Raw genomic sequence first — 21,079 nt, forward strand, 5'->3', positions numbered from 1 at the left:
AAATGGTTGCAAATATTCCCGAAGGGGATTTTTGAACTGCGACTAATGACTGTGACCATGACTGTGACTCACTTTTAAATTACTGTTGATTAGAGGGGACTTCATTGTGTATTAATAATCTAATATGGCGGGATTCTTGTATACACAAATGGTATATACAGGTCACTTCATGTACTACCATGGGTATTAAGCACGGTTAATGTGCACCACATGTGCTATATACAATTTGGTATTTTGGATTTCGGAATGTGTTTTGAATGGTTTTGAATGAATTCGTTGGTTGTTATGGAAGAAGAAGAACAAAGTTTCACCGACGAAATGGATCAGAATTTGGAGGAAACAGTGAAGAAAATGATTAAAACTCAGAACAGAAAAAAGAAGAAATCTGGAGGGTTTCAAGTCATGGGTATGTTAAAATGTTAAAGCCTTAAAGGTTATGAAATTAAACCTCACCAACTCGTTTTCATTATAAAATAATGTTTTTATTCTTTTACATACTCAGGCCTCAGTTATTTAATTTACAAGGGAATCATGAAGAAAGGTTATAAGGTTCCCACACCAATTCAAAGAAAGGTATGCTTCTTCTGAATAATATCCCAATAAGAAAATTCTCAATTAAATGTTCTTGTGGGCTTTAGGCTATTCCCTTGGTGCTTGATGGAAAGGATGTGGTTGCGATGGCAAGGACTGGATCTGGTAAGACTGCAGCATTTTTGGTTCCTATGTTTGAAAAGCTTCATGGACACTGTGCTAAGGTAAAAACTTTTTTCTTGTTGATTGTCATTTAAGTACTAATTTTTACTTTTTTACAGACTGGTGCTCGAGCTATAATCTTATCTCCAACACGAGAATTGGCTTTGCAAACACTAAAGTTTACTAAAGAAGTATGATGTCATGATAAATTTATTTTTCTAATGTCAAATAAGTAATAATATATTTTTTAATTCTTTTAAATCTATAGTAACCATTGCATCAATGAAAATAATTTTGGGCATCTATTGTCTAGCTTGGCAGGTTCACTGACTTAAAATCTACAGTTATTTTGGGAGGAGATAAAATGGATGATCAGTTTTCTGCACTGCACGAGAATCCTGATATGTAAGCTGTTTGAAATTATGTTTTTATTATAGATTTTCCTTACACCTTTTTACGAATTGAATGTTTTTTAGCATTATTGCAACACCTGGCAGATTTCTTCATGTTCTTATGGAAATGGATTTGAAGCTTTCTTCAGTGGAATATGTTGTATTTGATGAGGCAGACAGGTGATTTAAGAACAATTTTGCATTAGCTTAAATGATTTGCTAAAGATCTTGATCAGAAACTTTTCCAGTTCTTGTGCATGTTAATCTCTTTTCAACATTCACATTGTAACAGTGTGCGAATTAGTTCAGAAAAAGCGATGTGCAATTTTTTTGACAAAAGTGTTTCTTTAGAGGCATAGTCAAATCAATATTACGTTAATTATTATATAGAACTAATTGCTAAATTAATATTTTTAAACATGAACAAATTCATATGATTTACGAAAGTGTTTTTCGTCAAAACCACTAATTTTTGCACATTATTTGAAAAAGTGATGTGCAATTGTTTTCATTTTAGCTAAAACGATGTGCAAATTGCACATTGCACACCTTTAATTCACACACTGCATTGTAATAGGTAACTCATATTGGGAGTCTTCATATTTATGCTTGCTTGAATTGAAATTTTGTTGAACAGTTTGAACTTACTTCGTTTTACTTACTACAGATTGTTTGAAATGGGGTTTGCTGAACAGCTTCATGAGATTATTAGTCGTTTACCTGACATGAGGTAGTAACTTTATTACAAGTAACAAGGTGTGAAATAACAACCTTGAACTATCTTTTGCTTGAATGACCAGCATTTCTGATTTTGGAATTAGTTTTGAATCTTTAAAGTTTTGTTGTGGATGTAATATGTAAAGTTTTGATAATCTTTTTCCACAGACAGACTCTTTTGTTCTCAGCAACACTTCCAAAATCATTGCTGGAATTCACCAAAGCTGGTAAGAACTAAGAATGTTCTTTAGCATTTATATTTGCATGGTCTTTATTGATATCTTCTCTTACATAACTCTTTATTTGATTATGTTGTAGGGCTAAGCGACCCAGTCTTGTTAAGACTTGATGTGGATACCAAGCTTAGCGATCAACTCAAGGCTAGTTTATTTACTGACATTGCTCTTCAATTTACTATTGTTGTTAACACTCTGTCATCAACATTTTTTTGTTTTAGAATTTTCTCATGCTTAACAGAGAATTGCTCATTGACAATCTCTTAAAAATGACAATTAGATCCTTTTGTTTTATGTAGCTTGTGTTCTTGTCTGTCAGAGCTGATGACAAGAATGGTAAATATCATAAATTTTCTGCAGTGAATAAGTTTTGGTACAGCTGCTAATGTTTAATTTCTTGCTTAATGTAGCTGTATTGCTCCATCTACTACAGTCAATCATCAAAGCAACAGAACAAACAATGATTTTTGCAGCGACTAAACATCATGTAGAGTATTTGAAAACAGTAAGAAACTTAGTTATTGAACTTGCCATCTTTGATTAGAATTTTTGTGATCGCTTTTGGAGAGCTTCATGCTTTCGTTTTAAGTTTGTAATGCACGTATTCTTTGATTATCAAACCTAACATATTCACTTAATTTATTTATTGAGACATTTTTACAGTCTTCAATTTTAAGATGACAGTTTGCTAACCTCTATCTACAGTAATGTATATCTTTATATAGTTTATATAATTTTCTTTTCAAGGTTCTGACATTAGCCCACATTCCATGTTCATACATTTACAGTTCTCTAGATCAAACAGGTAAATCATCTTTTTCATGACATATATATATATATACTGTTTTACACCCATTAGCTACTTCTGCATGTGTTAACAACATGAAGTTTTTTTGTTCAGCTAGAAAAATTAACGTTGCAAAATTTCGAAAGAAGAAGGTTATGGTTCTCATAGCAACGGATGTTGCTGTATGTGAAATAATTTCATATAAAGTGTACAAACACCTACACAAAAGTTACATTTCTGTTATTATCTATTTATTTCTCGTATTATTTTAGGCACGAGGTATAGATATACCAATGCTTGACAACGTTATCAACTATAATTTTCCTGCAAAATCGAAGCTATTTGTTCATAGAGTTGGTAAGTTTCGCTAGCTCATCGTTCTATCTGTCAAATTGCTATAAATTGCGTTTGTGTACATGTTGTCTATAGAAACTTGAATTCTTTTTTAACACTATAGGTCGTGTTGCGCGAGCTGGTAGAATTGGTTGTGCCTATTCCTTCTTTCCTCCGACGAGGTATTGTGTCCCTTACTTACTCAAATGCGACATGCGTCGCATGTTTCTAAAACCATGTATTTGAACTGTAGGTTGCTTACATGTTGGATTTATGTCTTTTCTTGGGTAGACCTTTAAAAACTGCGAAGAACATTTATAGAGATCAAGGTAAGAACCAAAACTTTTTTTCGTTTCTAACTTTTGTTTCAGAAAATTGTTATTTAACTTGTAATTATCCTTACTGTCTTTATCCTGCGTTAATCGTTATTGTCCTTATCCTGCAATGATCCTTACTGTCTTTATCCTGCGTTAATCGTTATTGTCATTATCCTGCAATGATCCTTACTGTCTTTATCCTGCGTTAATCGTTATTGTCATTATCCTGCAATGATCCTTACTGTCTTTATCCTGTGTTAATCGTTATTGTCATTATCCTGCAATGATACTGTCTTTATCCTGCGTTAATCGTTATTGTCCTTATCCTGCAATGATCCTTACTGTCTTTATCCTGCGTTAATCGTTATTGTCATTATCCTGCAATGTCCTTACTGTCTTTATCCTGTGTTAATCGTTATTGTCATTATCCTGCAATGATCCTTACTGTCTTTATCCTGCGTTAATCGTTATTGTCATTATCCTGCAATGATCCTTACTGTCTTTATCCTGTGTTAATCGTTATTGTCATTATCCTGCAATGATCCTTACTGTCTTTATCCTGCGTTAATCGTTATTGTCCTTATCCTGCAATGATTCTGTCTTTATCCTGCGTTAATCGTTATTGTCCTTATCCTGCAATGATCCTTACTGTCTTTATCCTGTGTTAATCGTTATTGTCATTATCCTGCAATGATCCTTACTGTCTTTATCCTGTGTTAATCGTTATTGTCATTATCCTGCAATGATCCTTACTGTCTTTATCCTGTGTTAATCGTTATTGTCATTATCCTGCAATGATCCTTACTGTCTTTATCCTGCGTTAATCGTTATTGTCATTATCCTGCAATGATTCTTACTGTCTTTATCCTGCGTTAATCGTTATTGTCATTATCCTGCAATGATCCTTACTGTTTTATCCTGTGTTAATCGTTATTGTCCTTATCCTGCATTTATACAACGAGCTTTATGTTTCAGACGACAAAGACTATGTCTTTGGCACTGTTCCCCAAACAACGATTGACGAACAGGCGGACCTTTTGCAAAGCATTCATGAGAACGCAGAAACGAGATTTTAATCCCAAATTAAGATTGTTTGATGTCTAACAATTTCATTTGTTTTGTTGTACTGGACGGTGAAGAGTATAAATTGTCCATTTTATAGCAATCTGAGCAAGAAACATGTAGCAAGGCATATAAACAATATGTAAAATCACGACCAGCGCCATCGTCAGAATCTGTAAAACGAGCGAAAGAAATGAGCAAAAATACATTGTATTTGCATCCTTTGCTAGGTAAACCAGGTTTTATAATATCCTTAAAACTCCAGTCATTTCTTTGTTATGACGTAGATTATACATTTTATAATTCAACTTTTAGCTTTTTTTCTTATGACATCTCATGTCATTTTCTATTTAACTCTTTTCAGTTGTTTCAACTATAACTTACCTTACCTCCATTCCCCATCCATTTCTTGTTTTTTCAAAATATTTTACAACATAGGAGGAAATGAAACGGCAGCACAAACTGATTATCTTAATGGAATCAGAAGTTACAAAGCAAGACATGTATGTTTATCATTAAATGAAATGACCGTTCTTTCTCATTGTCAATTGCACAAACCATTTTATTCTCTTAACTCAATTTGTTCTTCATTCATTTCACGCACTTCATTTCTTATTCTCTTCATCCATCTCATCCTCCATCATGTTTCCCATTTCATTCTTCATATTCAACCATTTCATTTTTCATATACAGACAATATTTGAAATCGGGTCGACGTCCAAAAGTTGCGCTCAAAACGTGATGAAAAATAAGCGACTCAAACACGGAACGGTGATTGAAAAAAGTAAAGAAAGAACGACAAAGAAGTTGGAGGATTATGAAAATGGTGATGAGAACTCAATTGACGTGGATGAGACAACATTGGACGACATAAAGGCAAAAGATTTTATATTTATGACATATGATGAATTGTATAAATGCTATAAAACATTTCTAATACTCTCCGTGAGCATTTTGTTCAGCTTATACGTGCATTAAAACGTCATTTATCTGACAGAATGTGTTCACAACAGTCGTTGATCCTGGTAAGAAGAAAAAGAAGAAATTTGGTTTCGCGAAAGACGCAAAGTTTCGTGACATCAACAATTACATTCCACATCAAGCACCCGATCATTTTTCAGAAAAGGGGTATGATAATTTCAGTGTTTTTGAAAGGCCTGGTACCCAGCGTCAATTATTTGTTCCCGAAGTCTACATATAGCAGTCATAAAATATGAATTTAAGTTCTTTAAATAAATTAACATTTTTTGTTGTTGTTTTATAGTTTGGGGATCAGTTCGTTTCAAACTCAAGCAGAAAATGCCGTATTAGATTTGGACGATGACGAAGGAAAGAATTTTATGCAACAAAGGAACTTAAAGAAATGGTCTGTTTGACATATTTACTACATTTTAACTCCTCGATCCAATTCCCAGCTACTTGCGTTCATTATTGTACTGCCAGGGATAGGAAACGAAAGAAATTTGTTGGAAATGAAGAAAAAATGAAGAAAAAGATAAAAACAGAAAGTGGAAGATGGATACCAGCTACTTATAAAACTACATTGTATCCTTTACTTTATTTGTACAAACCAATATACAAGGCAGTTATATTTTTAAAATACTATGTGAAAAAGCAACGTTTAAAGATCTCCTAAACAACACTCCTTACTTGCTATAAGGAGTATTGAATTATTAGAAGTAATCTTTTGAGGATCTTTGGAAAGAAAAATTTCATAATTGCATTAACTATCCAGTAAAAAAATTTTAATTAAAAATAAGTTTGCTCCTGTTGTAACACTGCATAAGTAGTATACAATTGTTCAACATTCTGTTGCTGTAACATTGACAGTCTGCAAGGTCTCTTTAACGAATTGTATTCAGGTATAAAGATTGGCTTGAGAAAAATAAGGTTAAACAAAGAGAATGTGATGATGATGAGGATCATAGAAAACCAAACAAGATGTTTAAAAAGGTATGTTTATTATGCACACCATCCTAGATTGCCTTGGGGACGTTTTATGTCTCATAGGTAAGTTGTATGAAAAACATAAAATATTCACGCTATTTAGTGTAAACATTTTAGTGTAACGGCTATAGTTGAATATGAATATATTAAAATAATCATTCCAGTGAAATTGACGGGAAACGATACATTTCATTCTCCAGGTAAGGGAATGAGAAAACCTACACGCAGAACGAGCGAGTTGAAAAACAAGGAACAGATATTGAAACAACGAAAACTGAAACAAAAAATTTTGGAAAAGCAGAAGAAAGGTCGAGAAAAGAATTTGAAAAGGAAACAAAATAAAAGTGGAAAAAGATGAAAGTCCTTGGCTTGGCTGTGACAAGGTCAGTAATGATTAGTTGATATAACTGAAACTGGCTCTGTGAAGCTTTGGAGTTGGAAGGACACACTCGCGGATGATTTTAACGATATATGAGCAGGGTTTTTTTAATTTTCATCCTAAACACAACACGAAATATCATTTTCTGAAAGTATAGTAAACGCGCTTAAAGAATGAAATCTTAAAATTTTTTAAGATATTTATAATTTCCATTTCTCTATCCCTGACCACAGTTTTGCTTAATCTTTTTTAAACATTGCCAATATTGATTGATTATGGTCATTATTCCAGTAATTTGATACAAGCCTGTTTTTGAAACCATAGTAACCATGCGCATCACCAGCACATTTTTTTACAAAATTTTGATTTTCTATGGAAGGAAATGGTGTAGTTTAACTAGTTTTTACTGAATTTTTTTGTCATCGGATAGAAAGGTGAGTGATTTGTTAATTTCATTTTACTTTTTCCCCGGTTTTGCTGTCTTAAACGGCGATATTAGCTACAATTCAAACTGCACAATAATTTCATTTGCTTGTGCTGTACAGTCGCTGTTTTCATCATGTTTTCTCATCATAATTATGTTCAAATCGAGTAATTTGACTAATATGGCCTCGTCATAATATGGACTGAAAATTCATATTTTTACATGAAAGTAACTTAACTGTTGGTGTGTTTATAACTTGAGTTGAAAAGATGGAACTCTTTATATGGATTGTATTGTTGAGTGCTTGTGGAATATATTATTCAGTTTCTGGACAAGATACGTCCTTGTCAGTGTGTAATAGTGATTGTCCATTGTCGAAGCGCTGCGTTGAAGATAATGTTACAGTTGTTTGGAAGTTACATTCAAACAAAGAATGCTTCAACTACTTCGATTGTTATGGAAAAAAGAATAGCGGAGACGATGTTAAAAATGGATTGTTCGTTGGTCGCTTTTATCCATTGGTGGTGAATATACGATCAAATGTGTATTTTACTGCAAAATACAAACAAAATGATTTTTTGAAACCATTCACTATCTACAATGTCAGTCAAAGGAACTTTATCTTCTGTCAAAATGCTACACAATCAGTGGGTACATTAACATCAACTGTGAAGCTACCTGATAGATATGTTGATAGTGTTGGCCATAAATTCTTCATCAGCAAAGGAAAAAAGAAACCGTATCTTTCCTGCCATTTGGGCGTTCGTCTTCACATGAATGTTGTCAATGCCACGAACTGTACCAATACAATTAATGGGAAAGTATGTTCTGGAAGAGGAAAGTGTATTACAGAGACCTTTTTTGGAAATAATATGCATTGCGAATGTTGTGCTGGTTATAATGGAAAGTTCTGTGAAGAATTAGATGCGTGTTTCACAGAACCATGTTATCGTGGTAATTGCACTGATGTTGTTGCAGGACATAGTGAATTGTTTAAGTGCGCCTGCGAGCCTGGGTTTACTGGCCCTCAATGTGATGTTGACATTGATGAATGTGCACTACCAGAAAATCAAGGAGTATGTCTAAATGGTGGATTTTGTGATGATCGTGTTAATTCATATGTGTGTTTTTGTTTGGGTGATTATTATGGCAAACATTGTGAACATGTTTCAAATCTTTGTGATTTCATTCAACCATGCAAGAACAATGGCGAATGTCGTCGTATTGGCGTGGGTAAAGAATCATATCTGTGTCGTTGTGCCCAAGGATTTTATGGCCGTAATTGTACATTGAATTCAACTTCATCTAGTTTGATGCCAACCATACCTAGTGTTTCCATTTCAACCATACCTAGTGGTTCCATTTCAACCATACCTAGTGGTTCCATTTCAACCATACCTAGTGGTTCCATTTCAACCATACCTAGTGGTTCCATTTCAACCATACCTAGTGTTTCCATTTCAACCATACCTAGTGTTTCCATTTCAACCATATCTAGTGGTTCCATTTCAACCATACCTAGTGGTTCCATTTCAACCATACCTAGTGTTTCCATTTCAACCACACCTAGTGTTTCCATTTCAACCATACCTAGTGGTTCCATTTCAACCATACCTAGTGGTTCCATTTCAACCATACCTAGTGTTTCCATTTCAACCATACCTAGTGGTTCCATTTCAACCATACCTAGTGGTTCCATTTCAACCATACCTAGTGTTTCCATTTCAACCACACCTAGTGTTTCCATTTCAACCATACCTAGTGGTTCCATTTCAACCATACCTAGTGGTTCCATTTCAACCACACCTAGTGTTTCCATTTCAACCACACCTAGTGTTTCCATTTCAACCATACCAAGTGGTTCCATTTCAACCATATCTAGTGTTTCCATTTCAACCACACCTAGTGTTTCCATTTCAACCATACCTATTGGTTCCATTTCAAGCATACCTAGTGGTTCCATTTCAACCATACCTAGTGTTTCCATTTCAACCACACCCAGTGGTTCAATCACAACAACCTTTGCCATCAATCCGAGTATGTCAATTGAAGATTCAACAAAATTATACAGTAGAGCAACTACCACAACAGTTATACCATCAGCTTCTGTTGTACCTATTGAAAACCAAACATGTGAACACAGGCCATGTGGTAAACATGGTGTATGTCGCAATCGAAAAAGCTCAACATCTGGTCTTTCTTTTTACTGTGATTGTCGTCATCCAACAGTTGGTCCTGTTTGCACCTTAGGTATGATTATTTTTATCTTAAGATGTAATCTAGTCAATTGAGCATTGATTCTTGTACAGATTTATAAGCAACAGACCTCTTTCTTTCGATTTTTACTCCGGCGAATGTGAGAGAACTCCACAAGTTTGACTAATTTTGCAATTGAAAAAAAAACGCAGAAAATGTCAACCTTCTTGTTGAACAACGTTGATTACCTTATTTTTCTTTTTTTTACAGACACACATCTTCATTTCCCATATTTCAATGGTAACTCCTTTATCGAATACAAACCTATTGCTTTCGGTTCTATGGTTAATGTTTTCGTCATATCTTTTCGAACGCTTATTGACGGTACCATTCTCTTTTCTGGTCATCCTGTTTATCGAGATTTTATTAAACTAGAGGTTGTCAAAGGGAATTTGCGATTCTCTTTGAACGCTGGCGATAAAGTGATTTCTGTGACTAGTCCTGAAATAGTTGCAAATGGCAATACAACTTCTGCTAGTTTTGGGTAAGTAATATGTATGAAACAATTGAATAAATGCTATCCTGGCTCATGCAACTGTTCCTCAAAATATAAACCAAGATAACGTATGTCAGTGCATGTAGTGATGAATGAACAACAGAGAATGAGAACAGTCTTTACACTGACTTAAATATAAACTAAGATAACGTGTGTCAGTGCAGGTAGTGATGAATGAACAACAGAGAACAAGAACAGTCTTTACACTACTCAAAATATAAACCAAGATAACGTGTGTCAGTATAGGTAGTGATGAATGAACAACAGAGAACAAGAACAGTCTTTACACTACTCAAAATATAAACTAAGATAACGTGTGTCAGTGTAGGTAGTAATGAATGAACAACAGATTTAGAACAGTCTTTACACTACTCAAAATATAAACCAAGATAACGTGTGTCAGTGTAGGTAGTGATGAATGAACAAAAGATTTAGAACAGTCTTTACACTACTCAAAATTTAAACCAAGATAACGTGTGTCAGTGTGAGGAGGGATGAATGAACAAAAGATTTAGAACAGTCTTTACACTACTCAAAATTTAAACCAAGATAACGTGTGTCAGTGTGAGGAGGGATGAATGAACAAAAGATTTAGAACAGTCTTTACACTACTCAAAATATAAACTAAGATAACGTGTGTCAGTGTAGGTAGTGATGAATGATGTTGAGAACGAAAACCGTCTTCAACAACAGACAACATCAGAAATTCATACTAGGCTATTTTCATAATTATTTCTAGTTACGACACTCGCGCTGGAACGATCTTTCTATTCGTGAAAGGTGGCGTTGAACGTCGTAACACGTCAAGTCGTCTTCTACGTTCCCCTGATCTTCGCCATCCCTTATACATTGGTGGTATTGTTCCTACGATTTACACGAAAAATTATCCCAGTATGAGAGAAGTAAAACCTTTTGTCGGCTGCATTCGTGAACTAGAATTCAATGACCGAATGTTTGAGCTTTCGGGTACGATCGACATTGAATTTACAATTTATGATGAATGTCGTGTTGTATTTTGTTTTTATGTCATTTTGTTGGATTTTTTTGATGTACAAAATACTGTTCATGGAGTAAAAGTTCAGGCAAATTTATTTAATACAAAACCTACAATGATTATGATCTTGCTCGCAAATAGGTTGGCCATGACACATCGCAATAAGTCATTAGTCAAATACGGAAATACTTAAAAAGTAAGCTGCTTAGTGCTGCATAGGAAACTGTCTTCCTGGTTGAGTAGCTATAGTATCTAGGTATCGCTAGACATAATCTTCGCAAAAAATATATTTAAATGAATCAAAGACATTATTACTTCCTTGCCTTTATAAACGTCGAACTGAGCTTTTAATCAATAAATATTTTCATATTCTAAGTAGAAGTTCTTTATAGGTGCCGTGAAATGGGAAAATATATCAGAGTGTGACGTACCTGCTTGTCATGCAATGCCTTGTCGAAATGGAGGTATTTGTCTTCAGAAAAATGAAGATATTTCAGATTTTATTTGTCGATGTTCTTTTCCATATTCTGGTAAAATTTGCGAGGAGAAATATTCATGTGTTGTAAATGTCTGTAATGGTGGAAAATGTCTGAACACGAGTAAGTCTGGAGTCGAATGTTTGTGTCCGTTTGGTCGAGGTGGTTTGACATGCAATCAAAGTAAGTATGAACTAAAATAACGTGTGTCAATGTTGAAAATGAAGAAAGAGTATGGGAACATCTTACTTAACATAACAATTCTTTTTTCAGACATTGATGTCAATATACCAACATTTAGCGTAGTGAAGAATCATTCTTCATATTTACAATATCTCACCCCACGTGCTGCTAATCTTTTACTGGATCTCCGTATGGAGATAAAGTTTTCCAACCACACACAATCAAGGAGGATTGGCTTGCTGTTTTATGTTGGTCTGCACGATCACCTGTCGGTTGGTAGCGACAGCGACTATCTAGCCTTAGGCGTTTATGAGAATCGTGTAGTGCTCCAATACAATCTTGGATCAGGTGCAGTGAACATTTCCAGTGAGCCTCTCACCTTCAATAAAGAATGGTTCACCATTTTGGCAGGGAGGAAAGGAAGACATGGTTATCTGTACGTGGATAAAGATGTCAAAGAAGCACACTCTCCTCCTCCTTTAGTGGGACTTAATGTGTTTGGAAATCTTTACTTAGGTGGAATACCTGAGTTTTCAATGCTCAACAGCGAGGTAGGACAATGAATTTATCGTCAAATATTTTTTTATGAGTACAAAAATTATAGAATAAACAGTCAAAGGTTCAACCTGTTTTTTTATATTTTACAAACTGTTTTGTTGCTGTTTGACAGCCATTGAATATTTTTCAAACAAATGTATGAACATAATCCACCCAAGATTATTACGGTTTTCTATAATGAAGTGCTCTCTAGAACTTTTTTCATTGGGCAAGGACCTCATCAACAAAATCACTGTTTTCCAATGTTCCATAATTTCTGAAACACCTTGCTCTTATGGGTATATATAAACGACGTTTGGTTATGACCATTTATTGTCTTTGTTCTTGATAGGTACTGTTCACTGATGGTTTTCGAGGTTCAATAAAGGATTCAAAGATACGCACTGGGTTATCAAATTCTTGGCGTTCACTTTCATTGAAACATTCAACTAATACCTCATTATCTCTGCCAGTGATTACGGGATTAAATATCCAGGAACAAAAACTTGACGCATGTGTTATCGGTGCATGTATGAACAATGGTACGTGCGAATCTCTTGGCGCGTCGTACGTTTGTCGGTGTGCTCCGGAATGGTCCGGAATGTTGTGCAATGATACTTCGGTACCATGTCGAGAATATAATCCTTGCCAGGGACGATCTGAGTGTCGCATACGGGATACTGGCTTCACATGTGACTGTCCTTCTGGGAAAGGGGGAAAGCTTTGTCAAGACAGTGAGTTGAAATTAATATCTCTTGTAGTAGCCAGCCTGCATGCTTTTTTGTTCCTGCTATGTTAATTTCAGTCAATTGTCATCATACATTTCTTTAGAAATGTGTTTTCTTGGCAGTGTGAGAGCACGTGAAAGGTTACTAAGCACGAGTAAATAAGCAAGCTTGCAATAACACTCTTTCTGTTAAAGGCAGTCTCTATTGAAGTTGGATGGACTAATATTTTTATTATATAACGTTTAGATATTAACGTATCAACGCCATATTTTGGAGAATACTCCTATCAAAGCTTTTCACTATCAAAGTTTTCCTCTCTCAACAATGATGGTCTTACTTCCATCAAAATGGTATTTTCCACTTCAGCGCCCAATGGTATTTTGTTTTACGTTAGTCGTTATTTAACGCCATCATCAAAGGATTTTTTGTCCATCATCATTCACGACAGGTATTTGAGTTGTATTAATTAATTTCACATTCTGAAAATATATGATTAGAATTGGTTCAGTACAAGATGATCCTTGATTAAAAGATGTCTAAAAAAAAACCAATTGAAAGTGAAAGAGCTTTGCAGTAAATGTGTAATCAGATTTTTCTGTGGTTTTAACGAATCAACGAGTTATAGATCATAAAAGAATCTGGAACTGATCATTAAACTTGAAAATCCTTTATTGTTTAGGAATGTTTATTTGATATACGATCTTGGAACTGGTATTGGAAAATGCATAAGTCCTAATGAAATATCTTATTTTAAAGAGAACGACATTTTTGTCACCAGAAAACGAAAGTCAGCAAGTTTAGATTTGAATGGCAATAAAACGTCATGCACAAGTCTTGGCAATGCCTATCAACTTAATATCGCTGATGAGGTGTTCATAGGTGGGATACCAGACCTTGCTATGATACAACCGATGGCATATGAAAATTCTAAGGATCTCAGGGACTTTACAGGATGCATAAAAGCGTTGGTGGTGAGATGCCCTTCGTTATTTGTAGATTTCGTGAAATATTAGTATCGTTAAACTGCAAGGCAGACCTACAATAATCTTTACACTATCTAAAATATAAAGTAAGATAACGTGTGTCAGTGTAAGTAGTGATGAATGAACAACAAAGAACGAGAGCAGTCTTTACACTACCTAAAATATAAACCAAGGTAACGTGGATCAGTGTAGGTAGAGGTAGTGATGAATGAACAACATAGAACGAGAGCAGTCTTTACACTACCTAAAATATAAACCAAGATAACGCGTGTCAGTGTAGGTAGTGATGAATGAACAACAGAGAACGAGAACAGTCTTGTGTGTCATTGGTGAACCACATACAATGTTTTCAAATGCTAAATTTATTGTTTTAGATAAATGATATGTCGGTGGATTTAACGCAGAATGGTGTCCTAAAGAGTCGCAATGTACTAAACTGTGATAGTAAACGATGGCGGAAATAAAGTATTAAAATTGTACTTCGTATGCAATGATGTTTAATTGTGTCATTATTATGTACGTAACATGAAGTAATTGCATCGAGGAATTCTGAATTGTGTAATATGATAAGACTTGAGGACATTTTTATTTTACGATCGTTACCTTTGAAATTTTGAAAACTTATCGAACTTTTATGACAGTCTACTATGCATTTCGCCATCCTTGACATTGAACAGAGATCGGACGAGAATGGTAGCTATGTGGTGAGAAAACTGGTTTAAATTTTAAGGAGACTATTGATTTCTGTTATATAATTATTTTTGCCAATTATTTTTCAAACCATTTACTTTATAATGAGTCTTGTTTTATTATTTATTGCATGACTCATTGTTAAATCCGTCTTGTTACAACAAAGTTTACATTGTCATCAAATCCATATTTTATAAAATGTGACATCTATCTGTAATCTGTATTGTGTTTGTGAAAAAGTGACAAGGTAATTAAGATTATTGACAAATGACAATTGATGTTCAAAGTTCAACCTATCTATGATGCCATATAAATCTTATGGAAATATATTTTATTCATACAAAAATATACAGTCCTAAAAGCAATGATTTGTCTAATGTGTACTAAGTGTATATAAATGTTGTATTTGATATACATCAACAATGTGTCTATGTCTCTAAGTGATGTGTATGTTTATGTTCAGAGTTATGGCATATCAATAAATGGCGGATTTCATAGTTCCATTCGATACAGAAACCTTCGTGTACTACATGAACAGGTATGCTATAGTGCACTCTAATCTCAAAACTTGTTTCTTTATCTATGCCCCACCCCCCCACCCCCCTCCCCCCGCTTATGGTTTTGCCACCATTTTGTTATTTTTTTAATTTCTTGCACCCAACTGTGGTGTTTGATGACTTTGCCCAATATAAAGTATGCTTTGTCTCTGATATTGACCAAATGATTAAAATAAATATATCGTAGTCATCAATTATATCACTAAATTTCTATGTGGGAAAAACAAGTAATTAGTTTCTTTACATATATGCACAGGGCAATAGGAATAGCCTGTATTGAAGTATATATAGCATGTATATATACATAGTGCAATAAGAGCGCTGCAAGAAATTTTACCTCTACAGTCACCTAAAAAAATCAAGCATTATTATAAACATGTCTTTATAAACATTTTTTATAGTCTTTGATTCTATTCTATAGTTAAAGAAAGAGTTTGGTGATCATGTCCCAGATAGTTTCCCACCCAAAAAAATTCTCTCATTGAATCACGCACAATTGCAGGAAAGAAGAGACTTGCTTGAGAAATATTTACAGGCTATCAGTCAAGATCCCATGCTTATCAACAGCAAAACCTTTATCAAATTTCTTCTAAACGCCCAAAAAGTCAGTTTTCTTCACTTGTTTATTTTATTGCATTTGCATACTTGTATTATTGTATATCTCAAAGTCTTCTGGTGATGTAGTGATGTTAGTGAACATTAGCTTGGCTAAGTAGTGCATACATTTAGGACATTAGAGGATAGTTAATGATGATGTGGTTATCTAGATGAACATTAGCTTGGCCAAGTAGTGCATACATTTAGGACATTAGAGGATAGTTAATGATGATGTGGTTATCTAGATGAACATTAGCTTGGCCAAGTAGTGCATACATTTAGGACATTAGAGGATAGTTAATGATGATGTGGTTTTCTAGATGAACATTAGTTTGGCCAAGTAGTGCATACATTTAGGATATTAGAGGATAGTTAATGATGATGTGGTTATCTAGATGAACATTAGCTTGGCCAAGTAGTGCATACATTTAGGATATTAGAGGATAGTTAATGATGATGTGGTTATCTAGATGAACATTAGCTTGGCCAAGTAGTGCATACATTTAGGATATTAGAGGATAGTTAATGATGATGTGGTTATCTAGATGAACATTAGCTTGGCCAAGTAGTGCATACATTAAGGATATTAGAGGATAGTTAATGATGATGTGGTTATCTAGATGAACATTAGCTTGGCCAAGTAGTGCAAGCATTAAGGACATTAGAGGATAGTTAATGATGATGTGGTTATCTAGATGAGCATTAGCTTGGCCAAGTAGTGCATACATTTAGGACATTAGAGGATAGTTAATGTTGATGTGGTTATCTAGATGAACATTAGCTTGGCCAAGTAGTGCATACATTTAGGACATTAGAGGATAGTTAATAATGATGTGGTTATCTAGATGAACATTAGCTTGGCCAAGTAGTTCAAGCATTAAGGACATTAGAGGATTGTTAAAGGAGGGAGGAAATTGTCAAGTGCTCATTGTAAAATTGGGGGGGGGGCATTAGCTTTTCCATTGGAGTTACATCATGTCCTTTCATTCCTTAGGAAACATGTGAAGTTGAAGAAAAAGATGTTGAGTTGGATGTATATTTATTGAATGGCAAAAAGTTCCAGGTCAAAGTGAAGAATACAGCTTCAACAGATCATGTAATGGAGGTAATATGAAAACAATGACTGATCTCTTTAAGTCCATAATTTAACTTATCCTTCATTCATATGTAGTTGGCAATGTCCCATATCAAATTACCGGAAAACATGGCCCAGTATTTTTCACTATTTCTTGTTGAAATGGAAGATGAAGAAAGCTTAGTAGGTACGGTCATTACTAGGGCATAGGCTACTAGTGTTTTTATTACAGCATGTTGCGCTGTTACTACTATTTGACTACATAATACTGAACAAAAGATCTTTTTGATAACATAAATGTCATTTGATGGCAAATTACTTTAAAAGGTCTTTGGTCCTTTTTTAGCTTGTATATATACTCTTTATAAGAGGAATTTTAGGCAATTTCGTGCATTTACTTCATTTGTAATTTTTTTGTGTGTTTTAGTTGTGCGTAAATTACAAGGATTTGAGTCTCCTTCACTTGTACTTTTACCTCAAAAGCAATCTCATCGATTGATCGTCAGAAAAAAGTGAGAATCATAAATTGTTTTGAAAAACTGTACAAACCGAATATCTACTATCTTCTTCTCTATTGAATTGACGAGGGAAGGAATATTCAGACGTTTCTTTCTTGCAATTTTACTTCTGCTTTAGTAAATTTGGATTTTTGGAATGACTTTCTTCATTTCTGTAGCAAATTGATTTTTCTTGCAGTTGCTGGACACATACGTGTTTGTACTGTTGAAACGAGGAAGTTATTTTACACAAATGACTTTTTTAGTAGGCCTAGTGTACTACAACTTTGTTTAAAAGGGATTATCACTGAACCAAATGAAATGAGGCAAATCATATAGGATTGTTAGGGACAAATATTGAACCAAATGGATGTATAGGATTGTTTAGAGAGACAAATATTGAATCAAATAGGTCTAGAAGAGAGAATTATTGGACGAAACTTACGATATGATCCAATATATTCATACAAGTCCACCAGGCTTTTTCAATTTCTTGTTCGTAAATGCAATTTTGACTGAAAAATTCTCGTAATCTCTTGTGTAGTTTCTGGGATTCAAGTATAGAAGACGAATTGTACGAGGATAAGATAGCATTAAATCTCTTATTTGTTCAGGTATGCTCGAATTTATGTCAGCTTTAATACATTATGATCTTTTATACATCAGTCAAAATTTATTTTGAAAACAGAATGTAAAGTTTACATTATGATCTTTTATACATCAGTCAAAGTTTATTTTGAAAACAGAAAATAAAGTTACATAAAAAGTTGTCATTTTTCTAGCATTGTGTTTACAGATGTTTTTACAATGTTTCTATTTTGACGACTGTTACTTCGCTTTGTGCGATACAGAGTTTAAATTGAAAGGTTGAGTTTTTGCAGTGCTGGATTTATCTGTAAATCCTTGAGGATAATTTACTTGGAAGGTTGATTTATCGTAATTCTGGATTTTTCTGTTAATCTTGAAAATACTTGTCAAATATTTATGAAAGGTAATCTGACCTTGTTCGTTCACAAAGTTTTAAATATAAATGTGGACAATCTGAATTTCTTAACCTGTGTGGATTTTATCATGCATTAGCCAAATGTTTTGTGTTAAATGCACTCCTTTATTTCTCGCATGACCAGGCCGTGTGTGATGTTGAGAGAGACTGGGTCATAACTTCTCCAGAGACGATGGAACAGTTGAACACTCTTAAAATAAAAAACGAGCGAAAAAAGGTACTGATTATCGTGAACCTACTAGTTACTTCTCTCAATCTATCAACCTTTTTTATTTAGAGATACTTGTCTAATTTTTGGTCTTGAGAAAAATGTAATCAAGTTTTCATTTCTTCATAGTACTTACAACTAGCAAGAAAACAGAAATTTTACGGCTATGTTCAGTTCAAACCGTGTTTGATGGATTTTCCAGAGAGTGAAACACGTGTCCTCATCAATACTGGTGGTTATGAGTTGAATTTTAGAATTATTGGAAGTCAGGTATGATGGCAAAGATAAATTTGGAAAATAGGGATAGCAATTGAGTAATGAGTTGAGCAGTTTAACACAAAGAATATTGTCGAACTACTTCGCTAATATGGTATGGGATTATTCCCTATCATGGTATGGAATATTTCATTATTTTTGCTGTGTTATGTGATTTAAATTTTCCCCCCAGAATACTAAAGGAAAAGAGGGCAATTTCAAGGTTACCAGAATACGATGTTGGCGCGTCATTTCTTCGGTAAGTTAAAGGGAACACTGGAATGTTTTTAATCTTATCGTAATTTTTCCCTCAAGTTTATATTTTACTTTTCTTGTCATGCAATAACTGCAAAATGCGTGTTGTAATACTCCCTATTTCCATGATGATCACAAAAACCAAGCCATAGTTATATGCAATGCATTCTTTTTTGTTTTGTTTTAAAAATCGTATTTTATCTTCTTTTGTAGCGAGAAAGCAAGAATGACGATATTATAACAAAAATCTGTTTTGAATATCTGTTTAGCAAATCAAAATTACAATGGATTACAATCGTAAGCGATCAGGTAAAAGGACTGTCCTTGAGATGATATGTATTGTATGGAGATATGCAAACTATTATATAATTATATTTATTATAGAACATTGTGGTAAATATTCTTGCTCTTATCCATAGCTTGTGTGTTGAGGGAAGGGAGGACTGGAATAATACGCTTAGAATTTTTTGGTTCATGATTACTTATATATTCTTCAGGCAATGTTGATAAGTTTATGTTTACAAGGAATGGTGGATGAGTTGATCAAGAATCGAGCAAAAAATGAAGTATGTTGTGCTTGCAATAAATTATCTTTCTTATGCTTGTAATGAGATTCAATAAAGAAGTGAATTGTGTTCTTTATTCTAACAAGAACGAAACATCAAAAAGTACGACGCAAGTTTCTTTGGCCAAAGAAAAAACATCCAGTGCACACAAAAAGGACACTTTGAAAGAAAGAAACGAAGAAGAAACAAAATCTGATGAGGTATACTCTGTCCACTATGGAAATTACCCAAAATAAATTCTTCAATAGATTTGTATTTTAAGACATCCGTGGATGGAAATGACGAGGACAAAAATGAAGAATTACCGTCGACGAATCGAAGATCTAAGAAGGTGTAAACTCTACTAGTATTTTCTGTCTTTCATTTACTAAACTTGCTGGTGCCAACTGAGTTATATTTTAGATAGTGTAAAGACTGTTCTCGTTCTCTATTGTTCATTCATGACTACCTACACTGACACACGTTATCTTAGTTTATATTTTAGGTAGTGTAAAGACTGTTCTTGTTCTCTGTTGTTCATTCATGACTACCTACACTGACGCACGTTATCTTGGTTTATATTTTAGACAGTGTAAAGACTGTTCTCGTTCTCTATTGTTCATTCATGACTACCTACACTGACACACGTTATCTTAGTTTATATTTTAGGTAGTGTAAAGACTGTTCTTGTTCTCTGTTGTTCATTCATGACTACCTACACTGACACACGTTATCTTAGTTTATATTTTAGATAGTGTAAAGACTGTTCTCGTTCTCTATTGTTCATTCATGACTACCTACACTGACACACGTTATCTTATCTTTACCTCACTCTTCCTGACGCTCATGTCCTTAAATTTTGTTTAGGTAAAATCTAAGAAAATTCTCTCCGTGAAAAATGAGGTATTCGCTCAACATATTAACGACGATGACTTGTAATGAAAGGTTTCGTTCATACTTTTACTCAAAATGAAACATTGTAAATTCTTGCGCTCTATGTATATAAATCATCAATTCAACCGTGGTTTAATTGTGAACTAAACAGAAATATAGCGTCTCCTCACCTGTTAAACTTTCGACACATAAAATCATAAATGAAATCATAAATAGGCAGGAGGACATACGAAATAGATCAGCTACAATTGAAATGATTAAATTTGAATTTTTTTTTGTCATAATTAACGATCAAGGAAGTGAGTTCATATTTTTTAAAAGCTAATGGCTAACAGTAAATCACATCAAAATAGCGAATTCTTCAACAATTAAGTAAAATAGAATTTTTAACAGGTAATGAAATTTTGTGCTTCGTGTCTGTATGGATTTAGATTAAATCAATGGCAATATAAGTCAGTTTGTGAGGGTGACACAAGTCCATGACAAAAGTTCGTACTTTTCTTTTGATGTTATTGTTGAATGACTATTTCAACCTACATTCATAATGGGCATTGGTAAGAACA

The 21,079-nt window shown here is 34.0% G+C and overlaps 3 protein-coding genes across 4 annotated transcripts; all 3 read left to right on the plus strand.

Annotated features, from left to right (window-relative positions):
* The first annotated feature begins 8 nt into the window (after positions 1–8).
* On the plus strand, positions 9–7,090 carry LOC124455269 (ATP-dependent RNA helicase DDX54-like). Its single transcript, XM_047005961.1, is given in 26 exon segments — positions 9–406; positions 503–573; positions 639–755; positions 813–884; positions 1,007–1,098; positions 1,170–1,265; positions 1,753–1,815; positions 1,971–2,029; positions 2,121–2,182; positions 2,338–2,374; positions 2,449–2,543; positions 2,786–2,843; positions 2,940–3,007; positions 3,098–3,182; positions 3,283–3,321; positions 3,324–3,340; positions 3,412–3,487; positions 4,451–4,541; positions 4,637–4,767; positions 4,976–5,040; positions 5,231–5,413; positions 5,535–5,665; positions 5,802–5,903; positions 5,981–6,082; positions 6,400–6,489; positions 6,647–7,090. Coding segments are annotated over 26 exon segments (2,337 nt in total). The 5' UTR covers positions 9–267; the 3' UTR covers positions 6,843–7,090.
* Positions 7,091–7,242: 152 nt separating this feature from the next.
* Positions 7,243–14,510, plus strand: LOC124455231 (protein eyes shut homolog). 2 transcript variants are annotated; one of them, XM_047005934.1, is made up of 10 exons: positions 7,243–7,297; positions 7,549–9,537; positions 9,754–10,027; positions 10,779–11,005; positions 11,426–11,692; positions 11,783–12,243; positions 12,582–12,963; positions 13,204–13,405; positions 13,637–13,928; positions 14,315–14,510. In XM_047005934.1, the coding sequence occupies exons 2-10, from the start codon at positions 7,557–7,559 to the stop codon at positions 14,402–14,404; spliced, it is 4,176 nt and encodes a 1,391-aa protein (XP_046861890.1). In that variant the 5' UTR covers positions 7,243–7,297; positions 7,549–7,556; the 3' UTR covers positions 14,405–14,510. The 2 variants fall into 2 exon arrangements, with proteins under 2 accessions (XP_046861890.1, XP_046861885.1); XM_047005929.1 differs by having other exon boundaries at positions 7,274–7,297; positions 7,517–9,537.
* LOC124455298 (sorting nexin-17-like) lies at positions 14,407–20,800 on the plus strand. The gene is made up of 15 exons (XM_047005983.1): positions 14,407–14,644; positions 15,094–15,168; positions 15,609–15,791; positions 16,779–16,889; positions 16,956–17,046; positions 17,287–17,371; positions 17,901–17,970; positions 18,484–18,576; positions 18,697–18,837; positions 19,016–19,081; positions 19,291–19,386; positions 19,575–19,643; positions 19,730–19,843; positions 19,906–19,974; positions 20,490–20,800. The coding sequence occupies exons 1-15, from the start codon at positions 14,588–14,590 to the stop codon at positions 20,559–20,561; spliced, it is 1,392 nt and encodes a 463-aa protein (XP_046861939.1). The 5' UTR covers positions 14,407–14,587; the 3' UTR covers positions 20,562–20,800.
* Positions 20,801–21,079: the final 279 nt, after the last annotated feature.

Source organism: Xenia sp. Carnegie-2017, unplaced genomic scaffold, assembly GCF_021976095.1.
Source record: "Xenia sp. Carnegie-2017 unplaced genomic scaffold, XeniaSp_v1 HiC_scaffold_13, whole genome shotgun sequence".
NCBI classification, from domain to species: domain Eukaryota; kingdom Metazoa; phylum Cnidaria; class Anthozoa; order Malacalcyonacea; family Xeniidae; genus Xenia; species Xenia sp. Carnegie-2017.